The following is a 26,456-nucleotide window of genomic DNA, read 5'->3' as shown; positions in this document are numbered from 1 at the left end:
AACATTTTTTTGAGCACTGACCTTTTGTGCATTGATCACATGTCAGGCTAAGACTGCATTAACTGATACACATTCAGTGTCTGATAGTGCCTCATCAGCTCTGGAATGCTGTTTTTCCCTCTTAAAAGGGACACTTAGTGTCCTGGACAACTGAAGCTCTGCATATGCTCTGTAAGCCCCTTAGGAAAACGCTTATTTTTCAAAAGGAATAATGGTCTTGCAAGCCTTATTTCCACTGTTATCTTTTTATTTAAGTTCTTTCTTGTATTTCAGAGGAAGATAAATAAGATACAGGAACTCAAAACCTGAGAGCACGTGCTTTATCTTGCAAGAGTCTGGTTGCCAACAGCCTCCTGCTACAGCGACATAAGGAGTCAGGATATAAAGTCCTGTCTTCAGTTTGTTAAAATGTGTACTTGTTAGTCAAATCCTTCAAAGGATATTTAACCCAAATAATGCTAGACCGTAATAGAAAACACCCAGGGGACCCAGATCTTGTCCAACCATCTGTATGCTGAGATAATGCAACACCATCCCTTTTCTAACTTCAGATAGGTGGGACCTTGCGGTGCTGCTATGCAAAAAGAACTTACTCAACCAGCCCATTAGTCTGAGCTTTCTTCCAGAATTCATGTAAAACATCTTAAATATATTAGCAAAGCAATATTTTTAAAAGGTAGACTGAGAATTTATACTGAATTAAAGCTGTACAGAGGATATATAGTAGCAAATAAAGACTGTTAAGCCTATAAAATGAGGTTGCAGATTCTTCTGCTCTTGCACTAGCCCTTTTTCTTCTTTCTAATGATATGCAAAATTCCTATTTGTAAGTTAAGGCACATTCACTTTAGGATATTATTGTTTTTGTGTTGTATGTTGCTTGATTATCTTCACACGATCTTTTTGAAGCATCTTGGGCTTATGGCAGTAGCTCAAATGACAGTGAAGCACAGCCACTATGAGAGAGGAAAATGACATGGAGTTAAAAAAAAAACAAACACAAAAAACTGCACTAAGTATGCATGTTTCCACCTCCAGAATAATGAGAAAAGTCTTAAGTCAGAGAACCATAGAATAGCCTGAATTGGATGGGACCCACAGGGCTCATCAAGTCCAACTCCTGGCTCCACAAAGGATCACCCAAAAAGCAAACCATATGTCTGAAAATGTTGTCCAAACACTTCTTGAACTCCAGCAGACTCCCTGAGGAGCCTGGTCCAGTGCCCAACCACCCTTTCAGTGAAGAACCTATTCATAACATCCAGTCTGAGCCTTCCCTGCCATAGCTTTATGCTGTCATTGAGAAGAGTGCGTGCCCTTCTGCTTGCCCTCCTGAGGAAGCTGTTGGCCACGATGAGGTCTCCTCTTCTCTAGTCCCGCAGAACCCTACTAGTGATGGGCTAACAGCCCAGTGTAACCACATTTACTATAATGTTTTGAGCCCAACCCATCACATCAGCCACTTGTTCACCTATTGTATTAAGTATGTGTTTATCTAGCTGTATGCTACACATGTTGTCCAGGAGGAAGACTGGGAGAAATGGTATCGAAAGCTTTGCTGAAATCCAGATCACAACTGGCTTCTCGATCAACCAAGATGGGTGACCTTGTCATAAAAGGAAAATAAGTTAAATAGGAGTTTCCCCTGGTGAACCCATCTTGGCTGTGACCAGTGACACAAACCCATCCAGCTGGAGCAGCAGAATCTTGCACAACTTTGGGGTTGGTTGGGAGTTTTATCGTTACCACAGTCACAGTCCTCTAGCTCAGGGGTCCCACAGTCTATTGTCAGTGTTGAAGACAACAGAGGCAAAAATGGTACTAAACTTCTCTGCTTTGTCTATGTCCTACTTGTGAGGTGACCATCCCCATAAAGTAACATACTAATGTTATCTCTGATCCTACTTTTTGCTGTTAACATATTTAAAACCCACCCTTTTTATTGACCTCCATAGTACTGGCCAGCTAATTGAACTTTGCCCACACAAATTTTCTCCTTACAATAGCAAACAATATCTGTAGTCCTCCCATGTTGTGCAACCTCAGTTCCAGGGGGGCCTCACACTTTTTTTTCCTGACTAAGCACTAGAAGAACCCTGTTCAGCCAAGCTGACCTAATAATAAATATTATCACAGGAGTAATTTTAGGATATTGCCTGAATGATATGATTATATATCTCAGTTAAGGCAGAGGGATTTTGGAATGATGTGCACATTCCTCACTTAGGTCCAGAACTAAATTAGGTTCAGGTAATAAGCAAGTCAAACACATGCAGGAGGGTAGTTTTCTTCTAGCACAGCCCTCTGCAGGTCACACATGGTGTAGAAAGCCTATGTGGTCAATACCATGAGTCACTACTATGCCTACATTTTTACTGTGTTACTGGCAGAAAAAGCAGGGAAGAGACATGCATAAGTTTCAGCCAAAGTTACTTCCAGTAAATCAGAATGACTTCTGGTTAAAATAACCCATCCTGAACATGACGCGATGTAGGTACGGTTTAAATAAGGCTAATCTTTCTTCAGGCTGCTCATAAATACACAAGCTATATAAATCCATCATACACGTGAACACATAACCAACCATAACCAGTCAGAATAGAGTAAAACGGTCTCTACTGTTAATCCCCACCACCCACCCCCAAAATAAGAACAATTTAGAGCTAAATGAACTTACAGTCACGAGGTTCAGTTCTATTGTTCCAGTTTTCTCAGTATCCAATTTTCTAAACATTTCTGTGGTAGTAGAGAGAGATGACAGACAAGAATGAATACAGGAACAATAACTGGGAAGATTTTCTCTTCCCTGTGAGGAATGTTTTCCCAGATTACAAGTTTATGACAACAGCCTATAACCCAAGCCACAAAGGGCCACTGTGAAGTCATCTCACTTCAGACAGAAATATTAGAACTGCAGACAGCGTATGTGAGCTACCTGCCAAACAGGCAGAAAAGGAGACTGAACGTTTTTCATGGTTCAGTCTGTAATATTAACACTCTTTGTCAACATAAAGCTGTTAAGAAGCATATTTATATTTTTAAAATCAGCATTTACTTGTCTGCGCAGAAGACTGACCCTGATTCTGCAGCCTGGCCTAAAATACTGATGCCTGGTTCTAGAAGTAGCATGTGGGATGGGCTGCAGGATTTGTATCTCAGCTTAAAGCTGCCAGTAGAAAGCTTTCTGTATAAAATAACATGGACTTGAAAATGCAGAGCAACAGAGTCTGTTTAGTTATTAAACCTGTACTCACTGAACAAGGTTTCCAGACGAATCAAACACCGGACAAAGTTATCAAAGTCAATGATGAGATCTTCGTCAGCAAAACGAGCCACGATTATTTGATGTAACTGGCAGTTCAGCTTGAACCCTGAAATGCGATGACAAGGATTTAAAACAAAATTTTAAACAAAAACAAAAACAACCACAGGAAAAAAAAATATTATATGCTGCCAGAAATTCAGTGAGCTGCTCTGGGTTACCCTCCAACCCGATCCATTTCTATGAATACTGTGATACTATGAATACAAATACCTGCTGCTTCCAGCGCTCTCCTCATCTCATACGAATTCATGGTACCGGATTTATCCACATCAATTTCCCTGTAAATTTTCTGCAGGACACAAAATGTTGTCAAAAATTCAGAGTGTGTTTTGGCTTTAGTCAGAAGTCTGAAGGCAAGGCTGACGTAGCCACGGGCACTGAGGGCTAAAACCTTGGGGGCTGAGGACACACGATGCATGGTGGGTGAATGGTGGGAGGTGAGTTATGAACCTGCCCAGCAGTGTCCCTGCCTTGAGAACTGTGACTGCCACCCAACTTCTGGCCTCAAGCAGACAGCAGGCTGCCAAGCAAAACGCCCCAAGAAAACTCAATTTTTATTTCCTACTGCCTTATGTTCTGGTAGACTTTGTTTGGGGGGAGTTTTTGGTTGCACTTTTGGTTTCGCTAGGTAATTGACTTGGTCAATTAGTAGGACCGATGTGGGGATTAAATAACTCTGGGTTTACTATACCCATTTAACTGCTGTTCTTGTTTCCTTGTCCATTCTGCCCTGATCCTCTGAAACTAACATCACTGGCAGGGGAGAGGCTTCGTCTCTCTCAGACTCAAAGACATTTACTGACTCTTTGATAGAGTAAAACACAGCTTGCACTGACCATACACAAAGGTGCAGCATACAGAAACTCACAGTTAAACTCTCTAATACCTATATATCATAAGAGACAAAGCAATCTACAACCACCTATACATTTTATTGTATGTTCACCCCAAGAAGTTGTGTCTTACCTGATACTTCTGAATCTTTGTCCAGAGTGTGTGGAACTCCTTCAGTCCCAGTTTTCCACTCCCATCATTCTTGTTTGAGTCAAGGTAATCTCTTTGGAAGGAAGGAAAAGGATTTTCCCTCTCTGTACTGGGTTTTACAGGGACACACATGACTTAATTTAAAAAAAACCCTGCAATTAAAAAAAGGATGCAAGTCCTCTCTGAAGTGTACAGTTTTTTGTTTGTTTGCTTTGTTTGAACAAACTCATCCTGTAACTACACAGCTGTTCTCCAAGGCTTCTAGTCTTTCTAAACCAATAAAGTGACTGATTCATTTAAACTACAATCAGTTCAAAAGCCCTTCCTGCTCCTCCTCTAGCAATTTTCTATCTTTTCAATATATATAAATATAAAGAAGCAAAGATGATGCCATTTTGCTCTGCGGAGTTGGTCAACATCTGCAGTTGTAGGTGCACGACTTACAAGTCTGGATTATAAACAGGAAAAGCCACAATCAAGCCTTCTATTTTGAGATTTCTTGTACAAACAGCTAACAAAAGAACTTGGGCACTCATTGATTCTCTCCCTAAAACCACTAAAGAGTCCCTGACTGCTGTATTTTACACCAGATTATAGCAGGGCATCACTTTGTTTTGGTAATTTTCCTTTCTTTCCTGAGTACACAGTTCAACTCCCACTGCGCAGAGAAGCTGGACACAACTATTCTTAGGCTTGAGACCTTCATCCTACACTTTCGCACTTATTCTTAGATGCAGAAGCTCCTAAAAGCCAGCACACTCTCTGGCTCCTGGTATTTGTTTGCCTCATTTTCTATTTGCCAGGTCCTTTTGATGTTATAATGCCCTTACCAACCCCAGCCAGATAAAAAAGCAGTTAAGTGCATGTTCAAACTCTACCAGCCAAGGCTGTTTGCACCATGCTGAAAGCCAGTGCCTTTTCCCAGCACAAACTCTGTCACCAGATAAACCGTAACACGCAACAGCTAGGAAGACTTCAAAGCAGGTGGCCCTGTCTGGAAATGGACTTTCCCCATCACCCAAAAGGATTCACTCGTCATGGTCAGCAGCTAAAACAAGGGCTACCATTTTTATTTGGGGGAATCAGAGGAAACATACTTTGTTGCCTCAGGAGGCACTGATATGATAGTATGGACCTCTCGCTGCAAAGGCAGCAGCTCACCTACTTCAGGCAGAAAAACAGCATCTAGGAACAGCCTGAAAGGATACATCTAACATGTCAACCATTATTTTGCATGTCTCGATACTAAAGCCATCAGATTTAATATCTTGGCCTGTAAAGAAAGAGCGAGAAACAGGATTAATGTTTCTTAATATTGTTTCTTCTTTCTCTCCCTCCCTCCCCCGTATGCAGAGGCATAGATGGACTCTGCAACTACACAAATTGGGATTGTAACTACAGTCACTGAGGCACTAGCAGCAGGAGGTGCCCTTATGGCCATCACTCCACAGTGCTCTCACAGCAGGATTCTGCAAGGATGTAAAGATCCTGCATGCTTCAATGCCAAGTACCAACAATAGCATCCCTTGATTACTATCAAGTTCTAATCATAGAATCATCTAGGTAGGAAAAGACCTCCAAGATCCTGAAGGCCAACCATCAGCTTGGCCTACCAAGTCCCATCACTTAATCAGTCCCTCTTGCTGGCGGTCAATTCCCTGTAGCAGGCACTGGGATAAAAGGCACCCATATGCACCAGGTACCCAAACACACCTCACTGAAGTGCACACACAACCTGTGAAACAGCTCAGGCACAGTCCAAATTTCTCTGCAACCCCCTGAAGGAGCAGAACATGTGGCCCTGGCCATATAGACAATCTCTGCTCATGTGGTGCTCTCATGGCCACAGCAGGGCCATGGTATCCACTGGTATCCAGCTGAAGTCACTGTTGGAGCAAGGTACTTACGTTTAGCCATGATTTTATTCAAGATACTGCGCAGCTCGAAGGCGGAGATCTCTGCATCCTGTGGAAAAGAAGAAAAGAAGCCATCACTAGGAGCTGTGGACACCATCTCATAAGCATCCTGCATTTGCTAGTTGCAATTAGCATCTCTTGGAGTTTGTCAGTAATGTGGGTCTACCTTTACCTCCCATGAAACCCACCTGCACCATGTGCATTGGACAGTTTGGACCCCACTGGTCCTGAAGTGGCTGAGAGCTGTTCCTCTTACCCACTCAACTCTGTCCCCAGTAAGACAAAACAAAATACTCACACTTCCTGCTAGCTGTCCAAAAAGCTTTTTGAAGCTAGGTTCAATGTCATCTTCACTGATCTCAGTCTAGAAGAGAGAGACAAACACCGAATATGGAAAGGAGGAACTTTTCTGCCTGAGAAGGACTTGACACATTTCCTTGCCCCCAGTAAAACACAACTTAAATGGCAAAGCTGAAGGTATGGAGTGCATTTACTTTGATTTTAATCAATTTTTTTAGGGTTTCTTCAAAATGTTGGTGTTGCAAACACTGCAGGAACTAAGAACTAGAACTTTTGCTATAGCTTTAATTAAAAAAAAAAAAAAGTTAAAAGACATACAACCAACTACAGAAGTTTACTATTGCTGCTACTACTGTTGGACTAGCTGTCCTTGTTTTAAGAAAAGATTGCAAAAATTAAGTTCTCATTAAAAAAAAGAAATCCTATAGACATACAGAGACACAGTACTGGAGGGAAGACATTCTCAGCCCTGGCATGACTGAAAAAACGGTGATCCAATTCTTATTCATGAAAACAAAATCCCATGAAAAATCACACCTATGGCTAAAGGCCTGTGCTTCCAGATTCCCTGAGAGCAAAAGGAATTTCCCATGGCTTCAGTTACATCTGCAGACAGCACCTGATCCTGGGCACCTGGAAGTTCACCACCACAGAAAAGGGACAACAGTTGTTTCCATTATTGCTTACAACTCTCTTTTTTAGACATAGAACTATGCATATCCAAAGATTTGTTTCCAAAGTGGGAAAACAGTTCTTGAACATGCCTGCAAAAAATGTCACCTGACTAGGCCATGCAGGGAACAAGACAATCCAAACCCATTTATTTATGGCAAAGATATCTCAATTTAAAATATTTAAGATATACCTCGTCAAAATTGGCCTCAATTTCATCATCTATAACCCTAGAAAGATAAAGAAATTGATATTAAAAACAGAAAAGTCACTTTTCTGATACTTTTGCTTCAATATTTAAACTCTTAATTATCGTAATAACAATGCATGTTCAAAGCTGGAGTGTTGAACCACAGACACACAGCTGGCATCCCATTTTTTTCACTGCTATGGAAAATATGCAAGGAGAGATTACAGAATAGTAGAAAGATTTGTGCTTGCTGGGAAGTTGCTACGGGGGATCCCATACTCCTTCCCAAGGCCTCAGCCCACATGCTCTCTAGGACAAGACACATCTACAGCTAACGGTGTGCTCTGAACCAGCCCTACTGAAACCCAGTTTAGCGTTATCACAGATAGCATCTGACTGAGCAATTCATTTGAATTTTTTTCCAGCATGATTTCAAAGGCGTGAGCTGTTTCTTGTGGTCAGTGTGCTCACAAACAACAGAAAGCACATCTGTTGCTCCCTCTCCCTGGGGCTTTTTTGTTTGTAACCTGTGCTCTGGGACCCAGCTGGCTACAGTCTAACAACTAAAAGCATCTGCCCAGACAAGAATTACCACAAAAAAAAAAAAAAAAAAAAAAAAAAAAAAAAATCATCCCATTCCTAGTAAATAATCCAAAGTAAAAAGCTACATACTTTGAGTCTGCATTTTTCTCAGAGAAGACTCGGAGGCAGAAATCTCCGTTTTTGTTGGGTTCGAAGGTAGATGGCACAATAATATATTCTCCTGCAGGGAGCTTGAACCGGTTCAGCACTTCTCGGAGGTTGATAAAGGTATTGGATTTTTCTCTTGCTTTGTTTGTCAGGAAGAAGTTTTTGCTCAGATGAATATTCGTCTGGCCAGAAAACTTACAAAAAGCAAAGAAACAGAGAAAACCCACTGTTTGCATGTATTTGCATTTATAAATGACAAAATAAAGATGACAGCTAGGTCTGAAAAGAAAGATATCCATTCCTCCAAAATGAAAGAGGAAAGAGGAAGAGGGTGGGTGTCTCACACCACAACACTCCTGAGCTGTGGGTGCAAACTATCTCATCTCACTAAGATATTCAGGCCATGCTTTTATTTTGCAGATTGTGAAGACATTTGGCAAACTCTTCCACAGCCCATCTTGAAGGCTGGATGTCTTACAGCTGATATCTCTCCAAGCCCCAAAGCTGGTGCCACCAGGGTACCGCAGCTCTGCTCCGCCTGCAAAGTCAGGTTGCCTTCTGACAGAGAGCCCAGTTGTGCAGGGCTCTGAGAATCAAATAAATGTTGCGTATCATAAAAGTGTATTTGGAGTGTGACATGCAGAATACGCAGGGTTTTAATGTCTGGCTGTCTCAGATCTAGAAGTAACCACTAGCAATGTACACAGCTCAGAAACATCCCCTTCGCCCAGATTTTTAAGAATGCAAAACCCCTCAAACCTGTTTGTGGTGATGTTGGGAGAGGAGAGTTAAGGGACTGTAGTTCAAGTCTTTTTTTTTTTTTTCTTTTTTCTTTTTTTTAGTGCAAATCAGGTTTTTGGACCACTATGTCAAGAATTGAGGGACTGACAGAATATTGCTAAAGGATTCAAAAGCACAGCATTTCCTTTCTGGTGAAACCATGTTTTACATAGCAGCCACTTATGCCACATGCCGTTCCTGTGCCTCAAGAGGGATTTGCGTGCACCCACACAGGTGCAGGAAGCCATGTCCTAAGGTCACCCTGCCATTTTGCTCAACCTCATTCATTCTTTTGAGGAGCAATGACTCAGAGGTGTCTACAGCCCTGCCTCATATTGCACAGCTATACAACCCCTCTTTGATCTCTGGGGCATGCTATTAACCACCTGAAGGTACAACCTGAGAGAAAAGAAGGACATTGCTTAGGGAAATGGGAATAAACACCTCTGTGGAACATTAATTTTGTGTCAGGTATGAACTCTGTACAAACCAGGAACAAGTGTGGGTCTTAGTTGGGAGAAAACCCATGAAAGAGGAGCTTTTGTGAGTTTCTGCTGTACAGAGAGCGCTTATCTCAATCCAGGACATTTTGAAAACGCAACACGGGCTCAAGCCCACTACCAGAATAAAAGGCCACTAACTTTAGGCTCTGCATAGCCAATATGGTCCTTCAGTGAAGGAGGATCCTCTTAACTGTTTCTTCCCACAAGTCATTCAGCCCCAACTCTGTACCTTGAACACCAATGCACACTACGTACCTCTGGGGGCACCTGCAAGGAGAAAAGAATGGTGTTAGTTCTGTATTGAACAGGGCTCCAGGGCTACTGCTTTTCATTGCTGGTTACCAGCTACACCCACACAAGAAAAAAAATAAGAGCTTGAGAGTGACGGTGAGTACTGAGCCCCTGTGTTTCTTTGCAGTTTTCTGCTTCCTTACAGGACCAGGGAACCTATTTCTGCATTAAACCTTATTTGCCTCTGGGTACCAGATTCTTTGGCAAACCTTTTCCTAATCTGGGATACCGAGAAAGCAAGCAATTACTTATATCACCTAGAGCTACAGAGCAAACCCCAGGCAAGACCATTACTCCTACTTCCAGTGGCAGGTAAGTGCTGCTTTGTATTTCTGAACAAAATGTCCTGGGTAAGGAGCTACCACGGACACACCCCTGAACGTTTATTCAGCAGAAAGGGTTTTGCAGGTGTTTTGGCTGGTTCTACTGTTGGGTTCACACTTCCCAAGCTGTGCAGGTGTCCCAGTTAGCGTCACATCCCTGTTACAACTGCTCTTCTTCAGCCTCTCTTTACCACAGCCTGACAAACAAAGCTCAAACTGTATTTCTGTACTTTACAGGTGTTTTTTTTTTTTTTTTCCATTTTTAAATTAATTTTCTGCTCCTCCATGTGGAAGCACAGAACAATAGGTGGGAAGGGGTCTCTGTGTGTCATCTGGTTCAAACCCCTACAAACCCCTGTGCTTGACCAGTATTTTGGTGGAGGTTAATTTTCTAAACATATAAGTGGAATTTTCCTCACGTCTGCTGGTGTCTGACTCAGCCCTGCTGAGTTTGGGCCAAAAGCCCAGTTTTTTTTTCCTTTTCCTTCCCGTGTACCTTACTTGCCTCATAAATTGCAAAGCCGATAGTGTGCATATCCTCTCCCATCTTCCTCTGCTTCCTCCGATGCTTCTGAATCAGGCCAATGAGGAAAGTGCAGCCCCTCTCAGGATCGTCAGGATCCTCATCTTCTTCCTCCAGCTTGATTAAATACTGTGGATTTGTCCAGAAAGTGTCTGGGAAGTGGATTTATACAAACTGCTCAGAGCTTTGTTTATCAACACGGCTGCTTTCAAAGATGTCAGCTAGGACAGATGCAGCTCTGGCTTCCAAATCAAGGTCTAACACTCTCCTCCCAACCTTGCAACCACAACTAGACCCTTATCAGGGAGCTATGTCTTCCATGAACGTACACTTTTTGTACATCAGTCCCCACTACCTCACAGTCACATCCACAGTACACCCCAAACCAGTGAATACGAAGGACAGGAATTTGCAGCAACAGGGCGGGAGGGATATGTCAGGCATGCAGGGCTGACCATGCCACAAAGCCGGCACCAAGTCAGATGCAGAAAGGTCTCTCACTGCTTCACCAGGACCATGGCTTTAACCCAGCCCCTTGCACTGGGAGAACAACCGCCCGGAGACTGAAGCTCCCAGAGCAAGAACAAGCAGGCGAGCAAGCATTTCTCCAGGAGAGCAGTGTCTCCGCACTCTTACTCGGGTAATTCCTGCAGCCCCCTGCAGTAGCTCCTCGCCTCCAGTTCCCATCCAGCTTCAGTAGGCTCCACTTCTTGTACCTGTCACTTGCCAGGGTATCTGGAGTCAAATTGCAGATCTCCAGGCGGGAGTAATGCCTCAAGAAGTCGTTGAACGCCATCCTGTGGGAGGCAATGCCACAGAGAGCATCTCTTTAGCATGGACAGTTTTTCCAGCTAGCCACCTTGTCCATCTCCCCCCTCTCCTGCTGCAACTTAGCACTAAGATTTTGGATGAATTTGCTCACTCATTTTTGAGAGTGTGATGGGAGAAGGTACTATGTGTGGAAAAAAGGCTTACTTACCAGAACTCCCCATCTTCGTGTTTCCTTGTCAGCCGCTCCCGCACCTCTGGGTCAACACCACTCCAGTTTGGGCAGCTGAGAGACAAACCTACATTAGCTACAGATTAGAAAAGGATAAATCCTAACGTAGCTGACCTGGCTCAACATATTCTCAAGTTTTCAGAAGTTCACCACTGAATTTGTTTGGGCTGTTAAAGAAACAGAAACTACACAAACGCTTGCAGGAATCACCAACCAAATCACTGCAGCTAGGACAAAAGCAGGTGTTTGCACAGAGGGTGCTGGACTGGTGGGAGATACAGTGGTGGGATGCTTCTTTTAAATAGCTCAAAGTGATCACCACAACCAGACACGACTTTAAGAGGAGTTTTAGGTAGGGAGAAAACAGAGGACAGCAGAAATAGAGCCACATCCCTGCAGCCAACACTAGTAGGCAACACGCAAACCTCTGACTCACTTGTCATTCCATTTTCCGGTCCACTCCACTTCCCCCCAGGGATTTCGGATTCTGATCAGCTTTTGGACACTTCCTCTGAAGTTCACCTGAGGGTAGAAATGTATGTAGAGTTACCCAGGGACTCAGCACTGTGCTCCCCTCCATCTTTTTAACAGGAGTTACAGGACATGGCAGAGTAAATATTTCAGTGCTACACACGATAACATATATGCGCAAGCACACACTCAGCTAGTCCACAGACATAAGCCCTGAATTAAACTGATTTTGAATGAGCCCCCAAGCATGTCCAGAGAAAGTTTACAGCATGCACAAATCAAAGCTCAAGTCAACCAAAATATCCATTTTGTGCTGCTAAGGAAATACCTCTTAGAGGATTTCAAGCAGAAATAATGTAAAGTTACTCCAAGACTGGCAAAAAGCACGTGCAAGGGGATATTTCTCAATAATCATCATCTTTCTAAAAACTGCCCGCTCACATTGAAATGTTCCCCCCCGACCTGAACTAATCAATTACAAGGGATGGGGTACTCAGCGTGGCCCTGGTGCTGTCAGCCACAAGCCCTCTGACCACTCATGCGCCCCGCAGTGCAGCAGTACCTTCTTGCTCTTTGAAGAGGCCCTGGCGTGTTATCTGCTGATCGCTGTGCACACAGAGCCCAGGCCAAACAAAGCGTTATGAGTTTCAATAGGAACAGCCATTATTTTTGGGAACACACAGCACCAACTGGAGGCAGGAGCTGGGGCACCGCTAGAGCTTGAAAGCAAAGCAAACAGCAGAGAATAGGCAGAGCACAGAAGTCCAGGGATGGGGCTCCAGTGTCCAAGATGAAGTCTCCTTACAAAGCCTGCAAATATCTCCAAAGGAAAAGCTTGCATAAGTCATGTCCATTTGTGAATTAAGGCCAAACTCCCTCTTCACTGCTGCTGCTGTGAGAGGAGGATCACGTATAAGCACACCAACCTGCCTGTTAATGCTGCATTGTGGCTGCTGACTCTCCACATCTCACTCTGTTTCAGGGACTTCACAAATAATGACTGAGGTGGCCAGAAGTCCTTTACACATATGAAGGATGCCATGGCCTGTCTGCTTTCTTCTGGTTTTGCTCACCTTAACTTCACCAGTCACCTACTCTTGGATAAGCACCTGCCTTTCAAACACTGTGCTCTGCTGAAAGGCACTGCTTGCTATTATTTAAGGGACAACAATAATTCAATTATTATTATTATTTTTTGCTTGGCACCTGTCTCACACACCTTGCTGTATATTTAAGGCCGCCCACTGCAAAGACGTGTTGAGAGCCACATTGCCATCAGAGGGTAGTGTGCCCTCTGCAGACAGCTTCTCACCTCCCTGCTTACTAGGAATCAGCAGAGAATATATATACATATATGTGTGTGCATGTATATAATATTTAATATAATACATGTATTTTTTTTTTGGTCAAAAACTCCAAGAAGTCAAGTTTGTGTTTTTCCAAAACACAAGGATTAACTCAGTATTTCTTCAGAAAGAGACTCAAAAAACTGTTTCTGCAAAAAGGGTTAGACTGAAGAATTTGTGTCTTTGAAGGCAAATCTGTTGCTGCTACAGCCCAGGGAGGACTATGCTCAGGGCTTGCCGTGTTTGACCCTGTCAGGGCAGAGCACCTACCTCTTCTGCCCCAGTGACAGAGTACGCATGTCCCTTCACCAGCTTCTGGGATGTGACTGCCTCCGTTTCGGCCGCACTGGTGATCTGGAAGAGCAAAGAAACTCAGCATGCCTGGTGTAAGGGGGACTCAGAGGTGAAACTCCAGCCTCTACAGGAGCTTTCATCTCACTGGGATGTGTCAGGGGTGGTTCAGCTGCTGCACAGCAGCAATGAGAGCAATCCAGAGTGTTGTCAAGGGACCAGCAGGAACACAGGGGATAACCAGTCTGAGTCTGTCAAGGTGTCACCAGGGATCACACACAGATCCAGTAAGCCCCAGTGCTTTGCTTCTAGGCCAAAACACCTCCTTCAACTCCACAGTGGAGTGGAAGGCTCCCCTTCCCTTCCCCAGCATCCTAGGGCTGGAGGTACATCACTGTCTCTTCTTTTCGTGACTATTGCAATAATTGTGCAGTCTGGCCTATGAACACTGCAGAAAAAAATCGCTTCTTGCTAGAAAGTGACTGCTTGATATCCTGCTCTAAAGTCGCTTCAGCCTCTATTAAACATGTTTGCAATTCTCCTTCTACCTTTTCAGAAAGCATATGATCTTTAAACAAGCATAGCTTAATGCTTGAACAAGCTTGATGCTTAAAAAAATAAAAAAGAGGGTGTGATCTAGCAGACAGGATTCCTGCTGCCAATTCCTGCCCTATTACTGATCCACGGAGCTTAATTTGTGTTTTCCTGTTTCTCTGACAGACAAGAAAAAATTTTAGAGGATTTTTCAGAGACTAAAGTCACCAACAATCAGTTTACAATACGTAAAGCGGCAGCACTCACCAACAAAGGAATATATTTACTTCCTGCCACCCCCAACAAGAGATTTATATCATTCTGGGGCAAAAACCCAGATGTCACATTCTTGTATAAATGCAGACTAGTAAAACAGGTCTGGAAGGTCCTGTAAAGTCACATGTTGACATTAACAAAGTACTTGTCCTACTGTGAAGTTTTCCTCTCTTGTGACTTGGATTTAACATAAAAAAATAGGAAAAAACACTTGAGTCTGCATTATGAATTGAGTTCTTGTCAACAGTTTACCTTCCCTTTAGCCATAACTAAGATGTAATCTCCTTTGAGTATGTTGCTTACCATAACAATACTAAAATTCATCTCACTGGAGCTAAAAGTGATGCTCAATTGCTGTAAGCATAGCCAAAGCTCCTCTTACACTGCAGATTCAGATTTTGGCAACATGTTTTCTGACAAAGCCTTTTAAATGACTGGCAACAGCCCTAGCCTCCCTGCTTGGAGAATACCCCAGGCTGTTTTTTTTGGAACCTTCTGGTGCAATCCGTGCGACAAGCAGGCTGTGAGATGGACTGAGGTTGCTCCATCTGAGCACAACTGGAGGAACCATTAGCAGCAGCTTTCCGTCCAAAGCCACTTAGTCTGTGATAACCTGCTGCCAACAGTCTTTCTTGAGAACAAAGACTTAGATCAGGATCCCTAATGAGTTACTCATACGGTTTTTCACCATGAACCTATGAAACAGCAGAAACTTTAGGTCTCAAGGAAGAACAACAAGTGAGGCAAGGAGCTCTTACATACAAACTAATGAAATCTATGATTCAACCTATGCTCTGTTCAGCCTTTGACATGTATCATGCACAACGGGTCAAATTCTCCAGGCATAAGGGAGCAGAGAATTGGTCTTCAGGAGGCAGAGGAGAAGAACATCCTCTGTGCACCTGCAGATGGAGCACAGGTCCACCTTCCAGCCAACCACCCACATAGCAGCCAAATGTCCAGCAATAAGCCCACTAACTCACATCGATGGAGCAGCCCAGGAGAGAGCCTTTCTCCAGTGCTTTCTGAATGATTTTGAAGAGGTTGGGTGGTGCCTTCTGCAGCTCATACCATTCTGCAATTCCACCAGTGAAGTCCTCAAAGCCTTCAGTGGTGGTGCCACCAGAGAGAGCCTCATATGATCCGTTCAGCCTGCGTGAAAACACGTGCACACACATCAGGTTCTCTATTCTCCTTTTCTCTTGGAGATGGGCATTCTGCTGCATGAACTGTCACAGCATTTCTGCTTTCAGCAGCACCATGGCAGCTACAAATGCATAGTATCTGCACAGTGGCATAAAACAGAGGCTGTTTTACCATAACAGGAGTTCTCAAGCAGAGCACAGCAGCCCCCCTTGCCCAAAGATGCCCATCCTGGCTCTTACTCACTTGGCATAGGCCTTCTCCAGCAGCGCGCTCCAGAACTCACTGCCCTCTGCTGAGTGCACGAAGAGCAGCTCCCCGTTCTTGGTGGGAAGCCGGTCATCCACCACGACATCCACCCACTCCCCGTACTGCCAGAACTGGAAGAGAGCGCAAACTCCTTGTCACTGTCCCATGTCCACCAACACCAATTTCCTAGAGGGAAAGCAAGCCTTGGGGCAGTAACTTTGCCAATGTCCTAAAAGCTGGATCTGCAAATACACAAACACCCCAGACAGAGCCTCTGCTCCTGTGGCTCTGTGATCAGTGGCCTTTTTCCTTCCATCACTGTCACTCTCCTAGGGTTTCTCTGTGTTTTCAGTCTGTCTTTTCAACATTCCTTAAGATGTTGCAAGAGGTGTCCCACACACAGACCTGGCCAACCACGCAGGTTCCTAGCCAACAGCACCTGGGGGAAGGCAAGACCGTTTTCCTCATACCTGGAAGTGGAAGATTCCTGCATATTCATCCTGGAAGCTTTGGTCGTTGGGAACAACACGGGCCAGAATTTCTTCATTCAGGGTGAGAGAGGCAATAGCTGCTAAGAGCCAGCAGTCCCCTGTAAGAAAAAAAAAAAACAGAATTGACAACTCATTATTCAAAATTATTCTCTAACTTACGTACTGCCTAGGGATTGATCATTGTAACTAGCATGAGGATCACCATGACTGCTGAGGCAATTGATCGCCACTCAGAAGATGAATCACTGCAGCTGTGATGAGATGATCCCTTCCATCAGTTTACCTCTGAAACAGATCAAGTGTACCTACACAAATACATGCCATTTCCAGGCAAATGTGGTATTTCCTCAAGACCAAAACAAACATGCACCTATGCTGGGACTATACAAAAGAAGATTTAATATTCAATAGAGTACCTGCAGGTTAGGAAGCAGCATGGTGAAAAGGCAAAGCGCAGGGCCTGTGGGCACACACAGGTACTCTGAGGTGCATTTTTTCCCTCAAAAGACCAGTGTTTTCTCAAGGATAGGCTGCTTTCCTTTCCCTTCTCCATGCTTCATAAATGCTTATTCACTTGCCATCTAGAGGTCTACCCTAGGGATGAGCTTGCCAGCCTCCTACCAAACAGGAGCTCCTTTGATTTTATACACCTCTGGAGGCTCTTGCTAGAGACTTCTTTGTCTAGTCCAACATCCAACTCTGGCGCTGGCCACCAGAGAATCAGGAGAGGTCTGAAGGCAGGCACTGTTTGCCAGTCTTACACACCTCTTCATCCTTCTTGGGATGGAGCCAACATACACCAAGCCTGTAGGCCAGAACCCCGGGGTCCCGGCTGTCTGGACAGTATTTTTCCACACCATCTCTTATGGAGCAGGAGGCTGCAACTGTATAAACATTACCTCTGTTTTTCTGCAATTATTTTCAGAAACAAATGTTATTTTAACAAAGTGGCTACCTTTCATTTACCATGGGCATGACCCTCTTTCCTGCAGCTGCACGAGGGCCTCAGTAGTGACCCTTCGCGGCAGTTCTCCTTACAGAGGAGGACCCTGCAGGGCTCTGCAAGCAAACTCTCGGATCAAAAGGCAACGGGACTTCAGCTGCAGCCCAGACCTGTGCTCTCCCATGCACAGCCTGCCCACAGAGTGAAGGATTGCTGGGTTTTGTTTGTCTGTTTCAACAAAGGTGTTTTCAAACAAACCTGGCAACACAGTAAGCACTTGGGAGATGATGCCCAGAGACCTGTTTGGTACCAAGGATCCCTGTTTTTAAATCTCCGAAACAGATTGTGAACTTCAGCACTTTTACAGAAAGAGAGTCCTAAAGACAGCTCCCTGCCAGAGAACAGCCCTGGTGCTTTGGGGCTCTTGTGTGGCTGAACTGAATGAACACCTTACCACCTCTGAATTAATACCTTATTGCCTCCTCCCCTTCCTCCTTAACATTTTTTCCTCCCACTGGCACTCACTGCACAACAAGTCAATTCATTAACCCAGACAAAAAAGTCCTTCTGTTGGCTTACTGAGTTAAAGGAGGTTACCACAAGAGAACAGCGGGTTATTATGGACTTACAGTAGAAACGTTATACACCAGAGACACTGTGGGCAGTGGGAGAAGGGGTTGGATGTACACATACACATGTACACCAGATCAGCTGCCTAAGCACAGCAAAATGCTATAGGAACAACTACAAATTAGGGTGTTTTTAAGACTAACATAATCCTAAGAGAAGAAAGAGAGCTGGGATCTTCATCCTCTCATTTGTGCCACTGCCCCTCAAGCAGGGACACACATTCATACCTGGGGAAAGTTAGCAAGCCTCAGTGCAACATTTAATTTATAACAAATAGGCAATCTCAAAGCACCCTGAACACTAGGAACATTCATGAAACACCTCAAAAAAAAAACAAAAACAAACAAAAAAAACACACAAAAACCATAAACTGATGGATTAACTGGTCTCACCTCAGCACAGATGCCAAATAACCTACCAGTCTCAGAGTTACAAGTCCCTGGATTAAAGTTTATCAGCACGACTGTATATAGGAGCTAGACATGTCTTTATCTGAGCTGACAGTTCTAAACTTTATAAGCAACATCCAGAGTACACCTACACAGCAGAACAAAGATGCTGCTGCTCCTCCTGTTGGGGGTGTCTTTCCTCCCTGTTGCTCAACCTGCAGCATAAACCTGAATTTTACATACTGCAGAGCTTTGCTCAACTTGGCCACTACAAGAGGCTTCCAGAGCATCTGACACTGGTGTTACTAATCTCAGAAAAGTCACAGAGAATCTCTAAGCCCTTAAACCCAATTTAGGAATTTTTTTTTTTCTTTTTCCTTTTTTTTTTTCTTGCTTGCTTCCTGTGTGTTGCCGTCAATATTTTATTTCTTATTTCTATACATTCATCTGTTTATTTACCTAATCTCCAGCTATAAACAATGTTAACAAAAAAATGCTACTGCAAGGCAAGCATACATGTACATAGCCACAAGGTGTTTGGTTTGAAACAGGCCATTCTGGAGAGCTACGAGAGGCAAAGCTTCCCAGTGAAGCATCTGGAGGGGAGCAATGGGAGGGCAGCCCACGCAAGAGTCAAAGGGGTGCCATGGACCCCATGCAAGGGAAAAATGTACATTCACCGAACCTCAGAAAAAAAAAACAAAAAAAACCCACTCATAGCTATAACTTAGCAACTACATCAATGTCTGAATGTATTTATATTAACACCCTGGGACTCCAGGATGCTGTCTGGCTAGAAACAATAGGCTGTGGCAACACACCAACAGTACAGTGGTTCCCAGTGCTGGAAAAACATGCATATAATTTTCTAAATTCAACCTACAGAATTTACTATCATTTCCACGTTTGTATTGAAGGAGGAGACATCTGTGTCTAACAGTATCTAAGAGATACCGTGCTCTGTATGCCCCAGTGTTGTGATACCATGGTGACATCCCCTCCAAAGAACAGGGTAAAGGGTGAATAAGCTTCCTCTCTGCAGTGACTTTGGTTTCATTCCTCTGCTGTAGTGAGTCACCAATTCCATTTGCTGCCGTTCTTGGCCAAATAGCATAATTGACTTCAGACCTGATACTGCAAAACTGATTCCAAAACTGCCTTAAAGAGCTTCTTATAAAAACGAACAAACAGGAACAGAATAAAGGATAACCCAAAGCTGAAGGGGAAGAACTTTTGTATCTAGTGAAAGTAATGCGCTTATTGCTCTGCGTTAGCAACCCAGGATATCTTTTGTGTCAGAGCATCATCCAGCACCCATCGAAACCGATGAAACAAATCTGTCAGCTACACCTGGCCCACAGACCAAAGGCTCTTGGGTAAAAAAAAACTTCTGCTCACTGATAAAACTGTTTGGTTACATGGCCTGTGCCAAGAAGCCTGTCACAGCAGGGATGTGCACATGTGCTTTGGACACCTGATCTGACCCTTCAATATTCTCAGATGCTCCGAATGGCTTAGCAACAGCTACAGAGCTCCTTGTGAGCACAGGTCTGTTGCTCTGTGGTCAAGCCTTCTGGGTGATAAATAGACTACAAAAGTTTTCTATGAAAAAAGCAGCATAACAACACCAAGTATGGTGTTCTAAGAGCACCTGATGTTTTCCAGTACAATGCCCTTCAGAACATCCCCAAACGCGATGGGACATCAGTGTCAACACATGAAGTTCAAGCAAATGGACGCTTAAGCAAATGTCTCAGTACAAGTGTGATTGTTGAGGGAAGCAGTGGCAAAAAAAATGCATTTGCATGGGACAGTTGTTAGTCTCACCGTGTGAAAAAGCACAGGCTCAACACAAGGTCTTAGTAACTCGATGGCTATGCAGAGGAAAAGATCAATAGCATCCGATTTTTAATCAACAGCTGACACAGAAGACAACTCCTCTGCCTAGATTTATATGAAGATAGTGAGGTGAGTCACAGCAATAGTTAGTCACATTGCAAACAGGAACACACACATGAACACTAACACTCTCCTATTCAAATATTATTTCAGGACATAAAGGAATACCATCTGTGACTCAGTTCATGATCTTTGGTGGTACAATACAACCACATGAAAACATCTGAGTGGTCCACTATGGCAACAAATGCTTTATTCAACTTACAGCAAGGCTCAGCATTAGCAACAGCACCTCCAACATTTGCAAACTAAATTACCTACCCCCCAATCTGCCCTCCCCCCCCCCCCCCCCCCCGCAGTACTGCTGCTTGACAGCATTGGAATAGAAAAGCTGGAAGCCTGCAGAAAGCAACTAAGTGCCTTTGGAAACACTCGTCTCTGCAAAATGCTAGCTGCTGAAATGGAATGACAATAGACTGCAATGTCAAGTTGAACAGTAACTTAGCTGTAAAGTTTCACATCAAAAATAGAGGACAGGTATCTGGCATGTGTGCTACACACTTGAACATGTGTTATGCCAAAGCAGTCATTGTGTTACCAAGCAGAAGGAGAACACACGAAGGAGGCTGACAGAAAGCTCACAGCTTGCTCGTCTGACATAGCAATGCCAGTGACATGCTAAGGACCTGGGACACACAACGCAGCCTCATCCATGCAACTGGTGATACTGAGGTATGAGAATTGAATTGACAACATAAGGGTTTATTTAAGTCTCAGTGCTTTTTATGCAAATTGTATCTTGCTGTTAAAGTACCAACCTGAATAACTTCTGAAAGAAAACATGAGCACAAAGCGTTAGAAATAAGCTTCCCTATCCTAGTTTTTTACAATAAAACACAAATAGCTGCATCAAGAACTGGAAGTAGGACTAGAAACTAACTAGCCACGACATCCCTAACTTTACGCTGACAAAAAGCAAACAGGCAGACCCGCCACCTTCATTCTTTTGCCTCTCTCACTGAGAAAGCACAATGAACGGAACATATTACATATTACATATTTCCTCACACTGAGACCAAGAGCTTTCCTCAACTGCACTATCAGTTGAATCCAGAATCCTGAAAGCTCTCCCTGTAATAGATGCTGCTTTTATAGGAATAAAGCGCTGCCGTACAAACTCAGTAGCATGCATGGCAAAAGCAGAGAGCTTGCAGGTGGGGCTGGGCGTGTACACCCGTTTCTCCCCATATAGCCCAGGTTTGCTGTCCCTGAGAGCCGGCAAGCAGCAGGGAATCCCTTTTTGTCTGCATTCTGCGACTCGCCAGGTTTGCAGGGCTGCAAGAGCTGGCCGCATTCAGAGACGCGCCAGAAAACCAGTCTGCATCATCTCTGCTCAACCAGACATGAAGAAATCCGGCAGGATGCACAAAGATGCAGGAAGCACTGGCGCGGAAAACTCAGATTTCTGCAGGTCCTCCCTTACCTAGGGCCCCTTGGCAGATGTCCGTTCGCGTGGCTCCGCCGGCTATGAACTGCGGGCTGGCACACAGCTCCTGGGGACGACAGCAAGCCCGGCATCACTGCACCCGCAGCACCGGGGGGGGCACCCACCCGGCGGGCACCCACCCGGGGCCGGCACCTACCGTGGGTCTGCGCCACTCCACGCCCCGCGTCTTGAAGGAGCTGGGTCCCAGCTCGTTGTATCCCAGCGCGGCGGGGCCGGCGGGGAAGGAGGGGTCGTGGAAGAGGCGCCCCGCCTGCAGGCACTCCTGCCGCAGCTCCCCGAAGCGCTGGCCCAGGTAGGGGACGGCGTGGCCGTGCCGCCCCGCGCCCAGCGCCGCCGCCCGCTCCTTCGCCAGCGCCTCCGCCATGCCCGCCATGGCCGCGGCCTGCCCCGCCCTGCCCCGCGTCACGGGGAGGGGGAGACCAAAACACACCACACCACACCAAACCACACCAAACCACACCAAACCAAACCGATGCTGAAGTGGTAACTGCTGCTATCACATCGAGTGGTTATGGCCCGCCGTGCCGTCCCGGTTTTCTGTCAGTGCTCGTCCGTCCCCAGCTGGTGCTGGGCGAGAGGGGCTTCAGCTCGGGGTGCGCTGCTGGTGCTGGCACCGGCACAGCGCTGCGTTCCTCGCAGGGAGGGTTCAGAGTGTTTGCTGCATGTTTCAGGTCTGACTCACGCCTTCAGAGCGCTCCCCAGGCGGTGGTGGGGAGGCTAAGAGCGCTTGGTAGCTGCACCCACCGCCTGCACTCGGCGGCTGGCTGCCTCCGAAGGACAGGCACGGCATTTGGTGAGGCATGTCCTGAGGCCTCTACGCACCGAAGAACTGTTCAGAGCCATTCTAGTGGACTAAAATTAATGCTATTGATGGTAAAAATACCATGTGCTGAGATGTGGTGGGAATTGTTCCTTGAAAACTGCAAATTGGTTGTTTTTCTTCATCGATGCACCAAGGGCCACTTTCTGTCCACTTGCTTGGTGGCTTTGGACTTTTCAGATTTCATAAGCAAGAAGGCCACTTACTTAATCAGGAAAAAAAAAAAGAGACAATAACAAGTCACTGCTTTATAATTTAACCAATGAGCCAGTTGCATCCTACTGTGAGGGATACAGTAACCGTAGTGCTGCGCAAAAAGCATTTGTTTGGCTCCACACCGTGGCTCAAATCTGTACAGCTGCCACAGATCAGACCTCTTTTTCCAGAGCTGCAATAAAAGCAAACGAGGGTCAGTTTAAAGTAGTGGTTTTCACTGGCCTACAAAACCAGTTTTGGTTTGTGAACTCCTCTGGCCAGTTTCCAGTAGGTGCAGAAGTTTCAGTGAGGTTAAGATTTGTCACATAATAGCTCTTTTTCTTAGTCATCTACTCTGCACCCCATGGGTGACATTCACAGACCATTCTGGGGTCTGCTACAGCATGCCCAATGCCTTTGCTTGGACAATGATCAAGAAGATCAAATGTGTACAAGAAACTTACATGGTCTCTCTGTGCAGTCAGTTACCAGAGTTTTCTTAGAATCTCTGCAGTGGGACAGGGGCTAAGACAGAGCCAACGAGAGGAGAACAGAAAGAAGCAAAGGCAGAAGGAAACTGAGCCAGCAAGAACTCAATCAGGAGGCAGTAGGAGAGGTCCCTGAGATGGTGCAGAGAAGGACATTAGCCACCAAGGCTTGTTAGGGTGGCCCCAAACATTCAGGGACTGTACTATCCCAGGTGGTTTGATGACAGACAAGGACATGTTGGTGTAATGCAGAATTTCACTCACTCTGTGGGAAGCTGACTGTGTAAGTAGCCAACTGAACAGCCTACCCACCAAGCCCTCCGCAACCAGCTGTGTTGACAAGTCAGCTGCTTCCAGCCTGGCAGCAGGTGTGGATATGTGAGTCCACAATTCGGGAGAGAGAAGTATTTTTGAGTACTACTGGAGTCAGTCCAGTATTGTGAGGATAGAGGAGAAAATATGGCCAATGGTCCAGGGAAGGGGAAAATGGGGCTACGCACCTGCTGGGCTCCTGCTCTCCTCCCCTAGGAGCACAGTAGGATGAGGGTGGTGTCCCAAAGGAGGAGGCTTGCAGCAGTGATGTTTCACAACAAAGAGAATTGCTTTCTCCTCTGGAGCTAGAGGTTTCTTCATCAGTGCAAGACTACAGCACCAGCCAAGAGAGCGAGAGGTGGTGGCACGGCCTGGGTCATCTTGTGTAATGCACTTCCCAGCTCCCTGCAGGGCTGTAACTCCACCTTTGGATCAGCCCCTCTGTGTTGTGGAACTTCATATCTTGGGCAACGGCTGTAAAAGAATAACCTTATAGATACATGTTTAGGCTGTTTCATAGCTGACACTGGTCTGCCTATTAATAGCCACTCTATTTCCAGAGTAAAATGATGCATAGGAGCCCATATATCCAGAACACGAGGATGTGAGCTCTTTAAGTCAAGCTAATCCCTTTTCACAGTGTAAGGTCTACAATACTGCTAAGCTGCTTTAATTCTCATTAGCGGAGTGCTGCAGTGCAGGAGGGCTATGACATTTCCCTCTAATGCACTACAGCAAAAATGTCTAGAACCATTAGATAAGTGGCAGTTATTTTCTTCTAAGGATTTCCACAGATATGGAACAGTTTTGATTTAATATAATTCACAGATTCTTCTTTGAAAACAAGATGATGCCTTTTCCTGGTTCATTCTGTTCTTCCCTATTATCTCACCCTCTTGCTATTATCAAAAAAGGGAGAAAGGTGAAGAAAAGCACGAAGAGCTGGACAAAAATATGTAAGTCCCAGAGGTAACACATTAGAATAATTTTTTTTTTATCTTTTTTTTTTTCCTCCTGGTTCCTATTTCCCGTAGGGGTTAATACCACTCTAGCAGCAATTTTGAGTCATGGAAAACCTAAAACCTTTCCCCCTTAATAGCACATATGTTAGTTGCTAAGAGAAGCCAACTGTAGTGTCATCACCTTTTCTTTTTCTTTATGTCCTCTAGATGGTGCTTGTGTATCATATGTAGGTCATGCTGCTGCTAATCAAGCTTGAAAATGGATTTAAAATGCACTCCTACAGATTACTGGGAGCAGTGGTTTGTGGTGGACATACTGGGTGGCTACCTGGTTCAAGCCTCCATCAGAGAAAATAATTGTCCTCAGCCTCTTCCCAAATGTGAGATACAGAATGGGAAAAATCCTATGGCATATTTTACTGCCATTTCTGAAGATTAAAATTTGATTATATTTGCATTATATCACACTTCAGTGTGCTAGTGATGTTGTAGGTTTCACCCCTTCTGTGCCACTCACATCCAGTGGCAACTGGAGTTACATTTGATATGCTGCATGCTCTGTATGTCCAAAACCATACATGGGAAACAAAGAATTCTTGACCAAAATGGCAATTTTAAAATACCAGAGCACCTTGCTTTTCCATGTACAACATTGCCAAGGCTTGCAGCAATCACAGCAAAATGGAAGCTTTTCTCTGGGCCACAAAAACATAGGAAATAGAGTAAGAATTTGGTGCAGAGAGTGAGTGAGACAAGTATTCTGCCCCATGATCAGAGAAAGGGGGTAACTCCAAATGAGTCTATTTTTCAGGAAAAAAAAATCCATAGAGGAAAAAAACCCACCCTTTTCAGCCCTTTCTTAATCGACATTTCATTCTGATTCCATACACAAACAGATGTAGAAATACTGAAATGTAATAGAAATGAAATACTGACCACTGTTCTTTACTCAATTTCAACAGCATCTCGTTTAGTTTTTAGATATCCAGCATAATTCCCTCAGCCCAGTCTTTCCTACCAGTGCCCACTTGGGACTGACCGAGTCATTTCATTTCCTTTCTTGCATTCATGCTCTTCAAATATTTGCAGACAAGAAACTCGGCTAGCCTATGTTTGGATTTCTTATCTCAACAAGTTTCTTGCCTTAAAAATTTGCTCTTCCCTTTCCCACACCTTCTGTTTAAATGTACCAAGGTGTAGTCATCAGCCATGTCCTCCTGCAAACAAAGCAACAGTTTACCCAGCTCCCAGCTGTACAAGCAGTGGGCTTTCCTAGGGAAAACTGACCATGGAATAGGAAAGCAGAGTGCAGCTGTGCTCTGCCCTGCAGAAAGTTGCTCCTGCTTCAGTTCTCGAGCCTACAAACGTTTCAAGCCAACTTAGCAAGGAGGTGTGCACCCATGTATCAGCGTGAGATGAATGACACAAACAGGAATCACTTCTCTTTAAGGTCCCAAAAGCCTTTTGTACCTTTTGCTGCCAATAAATTCATTCATACCAATGCTTTACTTTCAGAGCGCCGAAGACTGTTGTCTAGAATAAGATCACCTAAGCAAGAAACTAGTTCCTAGTGCTGCTGCTACTCAGTTTTTTAAAACTCACTGTCATCTCCATAGCCGTGCAGATGACATCCAGCCCTAGGTTTTGTGGTTGTTCTGCCCTCCAACAGCATAGAGACAGATGTTGGAAGGAAGGAAAGGAGGTCTGAAGCATCCTCACCTGGGCACTTAAAGACCTGGTCCTGGAGCCTGACATTCAGCTTACAATTATCTCAATGTGCAAACAGGCATGCCTGCAAGAACACAATTTTCTCTTGCTCCTTGTTAAAAACATGCTTTAGAAACGAGCCGGGAGTTCACAAGCTTTTAAACAAACCATTGAGCAGTCACACAAATCAGTGCCCGCTCCCCCAGCAACACAGGCTGGCTACCTGCTTGCCTCAGGTACATATTTGCACTTCTTAAGCCTCCTCCCCTGGGGCAGCCCCAGCTCCACCCCAGCCTGCGACCTGCT

At 44.7% G+C, this 26,456-nt stretch overlaps 1 protein-coding gene across 1 annotated transcript; it reads right to left on the bottom strand.

Annotated features, from left to right (window-relative positions):
• Positions 1–226: 226 nt before the first annotated feature.
• Positions 227–22,265, bottom strand: LOC137853579 (calpain-2 catalytic subunit). The gene is made up of 21 exons (XM_068676089.1): positions 21,803–22,265; positions 21,643–21,712; positions 16,278–16,396; positions 15,805–15,938; positions 15,399–15,567; positions 13,585–13,668; positions 11,934–12,019; positions 11,477–11,551; positions 11,134–11,294; positions 10,480–10,649; positions 9,616–9,627; positions 8,060–8,271; positions 7,391–7,427; positions 6,524–6,589; positions 6,217–6,274; positions 5,518–5,582; positions 4,292–4,360; positions 3,536–3,614; positions 3,255–3,371; positions 2,678–2,736; positions 227–956 (listed from the first exon to the last, which is right to left on the bottom strand). Exons 1-21 carry the CDS (start codon positions 22,037–22,039, stop codon positions 933–935), a joined length of 2,103 nt encoding a protein of 700 aa, XP_068532190.1. The 5' UTR covers positions 22,040–22,265; the 3' UTR covers positions 227–932.
• Between the last annotated feature and the right edge of the window lie 4,191 nt (positions 22,266–26,456).

This window comes from Anas acuta, chromosome 3, assembly GCF_963932015.1.
Source record: "Anas acuta chromosome 3, bAnaAcu1.1, whole genome shotgun sequence".
Classification (NCBI taxonomy): Eukaryota; Metazoa; Chordata; class Aves; order Anseriformes; family Anatidae; genus Anas; species Anas acuta.
This window is presented reverse-complemented; position numbering and strand designations above follow the sequence as displayed.

Bases quoted from the DNA above. Each gene is read 5' to 3' on its own strand.
- LOC137853579 (XM_068676089.1), bottom strand. From the start codon at position 22,039: ATGGCGGGCATGGCGGAGGCGCTGGCGAAGGAGCGGGCGGCGGCGCTG. The intron at 10,650-11,133 runs GTAAGAGTGCGG...TCCACTTCCCAG, and splicing joins GGGCTGCAGGAATTACCCGA to ACACTTTCTGGACAAATCCA. The intron at 3,615-4,291 runs GTAAGACACAAC...TGTGTCCTGCAG, and splicing joins CAAAGATTCAGAAGTATCAG to AAAATTTACAGGGAAATTGA.